The 7,480-nt window shown below is 41.4% G+C and overlaps 1 protein-coding gene across 2 annotated transcripts in view; it reads right to left on the bottom strand.

The window, feature by feature from the left end:
• Positions 1-2,110: 2,110 nt before the first annotated feature.
• LOC133504916 (calsyntenin-2-like) overlaps positions 2,111-7,480 on the bottom strand; it is a 176,362-nt gene continuing 170,992 nt past the window's right edge. Inside the window, exons 16-17 of one of the 2 annotated variants that reach the window (XM_061827658.1) lie at positions 4,425-4,609; positions 2,111-4,248 (exon numbers count right to left, since the gene is read on the bottom strand). In XM_061827658.1, coding sequence (XP_061683642.1) covers positions 4,057-4,248; positions 4,425-4,609 — 377 coding nt within the window. In that variant the 3' untranslated portion in view covers positions 2,111-4,056. The remainder of the gene's footprint in view (positions 4,249-4,424; positions 4,610-7,480) is intronic. The other variant, XM_061827657.1, reaches the window with a different exon arrangement.

Here is a 7,480-nt window from a genome sequence, read left to right as displayed (position 1 = left end):
AACATAATACACTCTCCTTCCATTTTTGGCCAACTCGACTGACGGATACAGATGTTGTCCTGCTGTCACCTTTTGGTCGTCCATAATTAATGCAGTTGGACAGAAACGGCCTTAATCTCTCGTTTAACAGTTAAATCAGTCAAATTCCATATAAACATATAAGTGTATGGATACTTACTTCTGTCCTGAGTCTGGCCTCCACTACTCTTTCCCATAACTTCATTGTTTGGCTCATCATCTTTATTCCTCTGTAGTTTCCACAGTTCTGAACATCGCCTTCGTTCCTAAAAATGGGGACGAGGACACATTTCCTCCAATCTTCTGGTATCTTCTCTCCCGCTAGTATTCTATTGAATAAGTTGGTCAAAAGCTCCACAGCCATCTCTCCAAATTGCTTTCATACCTCCACCGGTATGTCATCAGGACTGACTGCCTTTCCATTTTTCATCCTTTGTAGTGCCTTTCTGACTTCCCCCTTAGTAATCATTGCCACTTCTTGGTCCTTCACACTTGTGTCTTCAACTCTTCCTTCTCTCTCATTTTCTTCATTCATCAACTTCTCAAAGTATTCTTTCCATCTATTTAGCACACTACTGGCACCAGTCAACACATATCCATCTCTATCCTTAATCACCCTTATCCGCTGCACATCCTTCCCATCTCTATCCCTCTGTCTGGCCAACCTGTAGAGATCCTTTTCTCCTTCTTTCGTATCCAACCTGGAGTACATGTCGCCATATACCTGTTGTTATGCCTTCGCCACCTCTACCTTTGCCCTACGACGCATCTTGATGTACTCCTTTCCCCTCTCCGTGTCCCACTTATTCTTCGCTAATCTTTTACCTTGAATTTGGTTTCCTCCCGCATCCCAAAAAAATGCAACATTAATTTCACACTCTAAATTGACCGTAGAATGATTGTGAGTGCGGATGTTTGTCTCCATGTGCCCTGCGATTGGCTGACAACCAGTTCAGGGCGTACCCTGCCTCCTGTTCGTTGACAGCTGGGATAGGCTCCAGAACTCCCCGTGACCCTCGTGAGGATAACCAGCAAAGAAAATGGATGGATGGATATATATATGATGATAGCTGGGATAGACTCCAGAACTACTGTGACCCTCATGAGGATTAGCGGCTCATAAAATGGATGGATAAAAATGGAGCTACACATTTAATCAAACTACACATTATATAATTACAAATTAATATATCTATCAAATATAAATGTCATTCTGTATGATTTAATTAGGGGTTTTCATTCCAGTTAAAATACAACCAGTGGGGTAAAAGCTATGTGAGTGCATATGGGACCAAAGTTTAAATTGCCAATGTGTTTTCAAATGTATTTTCCTGAAAATAATTTCTTGTGGGAATTAAATCTACACTTTATAACACACAGAAAAGTATGGATGACATAAACGCAGGGTGCCACATGTGGTCCTTCTATGAATGTCATTTATGGGGCAATAAAATTAATATTTGTTAACATACTTGAGTGAAACCCCTCCTCCTCCCCAAAAAATCTAAATTGACAAATTTCATTCATTTTCATTTTTGTCTGTTTCTCTTGGTAATGTTACACCAAAAAACACAACAGCTTCTCTCAATTTTAATTCTCGATTTTTTTCCTTTTTTTTTGTCCAGGTATAAACTTTCCTTCGTGTTTTATTATAACTGGTTAGAGATTTAGTGATTTTCTGTCTAAGCCATATCCTAGACTTAAACAATATTGAGAAATTCAGATAGTAATGTCAGTTAGTGGAACAGTGAAAATTGTGGTTAACACATCTTTCGGAGATTGAGGGTTCAAATCCCAAATTTGGCCTTCCCGAATAGAGTCAGCTAGTTCTTCCTGTTCTTGGGTGAGTTTTCTTCTCTTCCTCTTCCTCCCACATTCAAATGTTAATATCGGAAAATTCTAGAATGGGTGTGAATGTACAGTAACTCGCAACCAATTTCCACCTCTCACCTAAAAGTTAGACGGGAAAGGCAGCAGCTCAGCTACGATAGTTATGACGAAAAGTCATATTTAAAAAATCGGATGGATGAGAATTAACGGCAAATTGAAAGACATGATTTGCAAACGATGGTTGGATTCCAAAAACAAAATTTTATTGGTCAATTTACACAAAGTGCTGCAGTGACTGACCATTCCAAAGCAAAATAGACAAAAGTAAAAAAAATAAATAAAAATGAAAAAACAAAGAAATTAATACATTTTACACAATATACAATTTTTCCATGTTTACTGCATTGTCTTCCTTTTTCTAAAACAAATGTCAGGTCAACATTAGGACTCGATGAAAAACGCACCAGAAGGTTGCAGGAGATGAGCAAAGTTAGTGAAAGGGGTGACATCACAAGACCAACGTGATAAACTTTTAAACAGGTATTTTACATGAACATATAATAGTGCTACAGTATACACATACTCAGTTTTAGTGGCTCGGGGCATTCATTAAACAGTGTTTGAAAATATTATCATCTTCTCCATGTGTTTCTGTGCTATAAAAGCATTTGCTGAATGCATTATTTGTCATAGAAGTTTGGAGGTGAGTTAAAGCTGTAGAGAGAAAAATAGGGAAAACCGCTCATCAAAGTGAGACTTTTTCAATTATATCAAATGTGTCACGCCACTCTAGTCACATTTTTGATTTGAGGTTTTGGAATACAGTACTTACCACGTTGAAAGTAGCCAATCAGTCTCATTGTGATAGTAACTTTAACATTCATCACACACAACAAATATTCCAGCAGGCTATATGAATACACTTTCCCAAATAGGAACTCTTAAATATGTTGAGATTCATGACACATTAAAAAAAAAACTTAGCCATTGTGTCAGTACTAATTTGACTATTGCTGCACCTGTTGGATAGCATATTTGTAGGATTTATTACCTCTTACAGCAACCCCCCCCTCCTCCCCCCACGCTTAGAAGAAAAATGAGAAACAACAGAAGTATGGTTTTGTTAGTCCAGTGAACCCCAATATACTCAAGTTCCCGTACCTGTCCAGGTCCAGCCCAGTCCCTATTTCCGGTGACGAGCAGACATTGGAGGTGCCGTGTTCTGATTTGTGCTGGCGTGCGGGACAGAGAAATCATATGATTGCACTGCAAAAAGCTGTCATTTGTTAAATTCTTATTTTTGTCGAGAAGCGGTGATGGCGGATATTAAATCTCAAAAGGCTACTTTCTTTTTTGAAAATATGTACAGCTTGCCTAGTGGATTTTGTAAATTGCCGCGGTAACCAAGGAGACGGTGACACATCCGAACATACAAAACACAAACCCAACCGAACACTGAGCTGAAACATATAAAGGGACTGAGGGACCACCAACTATTTCTGCAGAGTAAAGATTCAGAAGTGTATACAGTACATGGAAAATGAAGCGAGATGACATTTATGTACAGGTGGTGAGGAGAGTCTGGGTCAAGTGTGTATGCCTGTGTTAAGGATAGCGGTAGTAGGTGGGGATCACGTACTAACTCTTTATTTACAACAAAGTGTATAAAAATGTACAAGGGCATTTCTCGATCTAACCCCAAAACACAAAACTCTCATCCCTTGTTGAATTTGACGTGACGTGGTCACCACGCGGTTCCTTTTCTCACTTTAAAAAAACAAAAAAACTTTTATATTAGAGTTCCCTTGACTTCTTCTTTTAGTAAAATCACCTGAATTTGCCACAAGGGCAGGGATTAAAATGGATACGATAAATATTGTATATAAACCAGAATAACAATATACTGTACATTTTTGCAAGTTGTCAAACTTTGCAGAATGTATTCCATCAAAATCGACTAAATTGTGTGACTGAATGTGAAATAAATATTCACTGTTGCTATTTAAATTGAGGGAAAGATGATTTTAGACAATTTTTTTTTACACGTCTCGGCGTTTGAGTGTATTTTATTCCAGTAGGGGGAGATATTATATCATTTTTCGATGCCACAAATTGCATGTCCACCAGATAGCACGTGAGTCAGCCATCATATTTGATGTTTTATGACAGACATGTGAATCATTTTTTATACGTTTATGATTGAGAGTTTCAATAAGATATTGTAGTTTTATCCCATTTCAGGCGCTTGATTCCTTGCATCCTGGGCAGATGGACGTCTACTTCTTGCTCGCTGTCATCGGACTCTGCACTGGTGACGTCGTCATCCTCTTCCCCATCATCATCATCTTCATCCTCTTCCTCGCTGGCCTCCTCCTCTGCGAACTGGGGATCCTGCAGATTCTGAAAATCAGATAGAAAATGAGAACCCAATAGTTCAAAAAAAGATATATTTTTTCCCATTTTGAACCCCGATGTAAAAAGCAGAGCCGGTGGACATTTTTCCATCCCCTCACTGGCATTCCCATTCCACATGCCCCAGTCTTTATTATCATCCATTTTTTCTCAGCCTCATTTACCTCCATCGGGTTGACAGTGATGGACAAGACTGAGTTGTCGCAGGTTCCATCTTCTTTTTTGATAGTCTCAGACAGCTTGACTTCTTGTTGGTGGGTTAGATGGATGTGGTAGATGCCTAACACCACCACCACCACCAGGGTGGTGATGCACATCACAATCACCATAGTGGCGGCACTGGGCACCCCTAAAAATGCGAAAGACGATCAAAGAGTGAGTACTGAATGTATCTTTCCATCAGTTTTCTATTGCCTTTCATATTTAGAGTCACCGGTGAGATGATGTTTTTTCCAGGAGACTTTGCGCAAAAGCCAGAGTACAACACGCAATCGCAGGGGATATTTGAAAAAACAAACAACTGGACTTCAGGCACCAAGTTTGGCCTTATTATAAAAACATTTGATTGTGTCCCCATCTAAATTTTACTTGAAGACAGTAGACGTGGAGTCACTGGTGCAGTGATTCTCAGCGTGGTACAAATACAACTAGTGCTGTGCAGGGTCCCTCTAGTGGTCGGCGAAAGGATGACTGAATGAAACTATGGAAAATATTAGTGGTAACGTAGTACAGTACACTACATCCATCCATTCATTTTCTTAGCCGCTTATCTCACAAGGGCTGCGGGGAATGCTGGAGCCAATCCCAGCTGTCAATGGCCAGGAGGCGGGTACACCCTGAACTGGTGGCCAGCCAATCACAGGGCACATGGAGACGGACAAGTCGCACTCACAATCGCACCTAGGGGCAATTTAGAGTGTCCAATTAATGTTGCATGTTTTTGGGATGTAAGAGGAAACCGGCGTGCCCGGAGAAAACAGTACATGCAAACTCCACACAGGCGGGACCAGGATAGAACTCTGGACCTTGAACTCTTTTTCAACCTCTCAGCTGGCTGGACTTTTTTCAGACCGGGCTAAAATGGGGCGTCATCTGTGGCTATCTGCTGGAATTGCCAGTTACTTTGTAAAAATAGCTGAACAATTTTTTTTCACCCTAACATCGTACTCCAGTCAATACTCCACAGCCTTGTTACGAGTCACACATAAATCCACACAACAGAGACATTTAAGGGATGTTGTTAATTACGACGGCACGGTGAAGCAACTGTCAAGCATTGGCCTCACAGTTCTGAGGTCCCGGGTTCGATCCCAGACCCACCTGTGTGGAGTTTGCATGTTGTCCCCGTGCCTGCGCGGGTTTTCTCCGGCCACTCAGGTTTCCTCTTACATCCCAAAAACATGCAACATCAATTGGACACTCTAAATTGCCCATAGGTGTGATTGTGAGTGTGGCTGTTTGTCTCGATGTGCGCTGTGATTGGCTGGCAAGTAGTTCAGGGTGTACCCCACCTCCTGCCCGTTGACAGCTGGGATAGGCTCCAGCACTCCCAGGACCGTTGTGAAGATAAGCAGCTAAGAAAATGGATAGATGTTAATTACATCTGCTAGCCAGCGAGCTAAGGAGCTCGCTTAACCGTGGCGGTGTCATTTAAAGGTCTAACCCAGAGGAAATGTATTTTATTTGTCTATCATGCAAATGTAGCAAAAAATTCATAAAAAATATTTTTAAAATTTTCAACACAACAGAAATTGAAGAAATTAGCGCCAAAGTGCACATTTTCCTTGTAATCTGAATGCCTCCAATGTCTTGTTTCAAAGCGAGGCTCTGTTGAAGCTGCTTCCGTGACGTCACACCGAGACAACCCCAGTAAACAATGGCTTCCTACACAGACAATCATAAATGCAATTGGGATCGAGAGATGATACACAGCAGTGATGAAGAAGTTTTTATGGAATGTGTAAATGCTACTGGCTTCTTGCGCGTGAATAAGAGATCGCACAGGTTTCCGAAGCAATGAGTGTTTACTGAACTCCGAGGACATGGAACACAGTGAGCGATTACATATAGACTGCCACAGTTAAATGACTAGAACATAGATAAGGGATCCAACCCATAACACCAAGGAGAGGTGTATGCCCCGACTTGGCATAGTGACAAACAAACAACCAATAATCTACAGAATGTTCTGTGGAAGAGATAGGAACTTAAGAGGAGGAATTTTCTTATTCTTCCCATGTTCGAAAAACATCCCATGCAGGTGTAATTCAAACGTATATGTTCGAACCGGTGTGACGGTCTGAGTGTCGAATGCAACACAAGACGAGACCTGATGGAGTTGATGTGGAACTTTGCACCCAAAACACAGACTGGTAGGTGCCTCAAGAAATCTACAGTACGTACACCTTGTTGACGAAATAATCTAATTCAAACATGTTTAAACGTCTGATGCTGCTTGCACACAACAGTGAGTCGTTAGTTGTTGTTGTCGTACTAGCAACTTCTTCTTCTTTTCCTTTCGGCTTGTCCTGTTAGGGGTCGCCACAGCGTGTCATCTTTTTCCATCTTAGCCTATGACCTGCATCTTCCTCTCTAACCCCAACTGCCCTCATATATTCCCTCACCACATCCATAAACCTTCTCTTTGGTCTTCCTCTCGCTCTATTGTCTGGCAGCTCCATCCTCAGCACCCTTCTACCAATATACTCACTCTCTCGTTTCTGAACATGCCCAAAGCATCTGCTCTCTCTAACCTTGTCTCCAAAACATCCAACTTTGGTTGTCCCTCTACTGAGTTCATTTCTAATCCAATCCAACTTGCTCACTCCGAAGAACTTCAACATCTTCATTTCTGCTACCTCCAGTTCTGCTTCCTGTTGTTTCTTCAGTGCCACGGTCTCTAATCCGTACATCATGGCCGGCCTCAATACTGTTTTGTAAACTTTGCCCTTCATCCTAGCAGAGACTCTTCTGTCACGTAACACACCAGACACCTTCCGCCAGCTATTCCAACCTGCTTGGACCCGTTTGTTCACTTCCTTACCACACTCACCATTGCTCTGGATTGTTGACCCTAAATATTTGAAGTCCTCCACTCTCGATATCTCTTCACCCTGTAGCCTCACTCTTCCCCCTCCACCTCTCTCATTCACGCACATATATTCAGTTTTACTTCGGCTAATCTTCATTCCTCTCCTTTCCAGTGCATGTCTCCATCTTT

Source organism: Syngnathoides biaculeatus, chromosome 8 (genome assembly GCF_019802595.1).
Source record: "Syngnathoides biaculeatus isolate LvHL_M chromosome 8, ASM1980259v1, whole genome shotgun sequence".
In the NCBI taxonomy this organism is placed as follows: Eukaryota; Metazoa; Chordata; class Actinopteri; order Syngnathiformes; family Syngnathidae; genus Syngnathoides; species Syngnathoides biaculeatus.
Note: the sequence above shows the minus strand (reverse complement) of the source record. Positions and strands in the feature narration are given on the sequence as shown.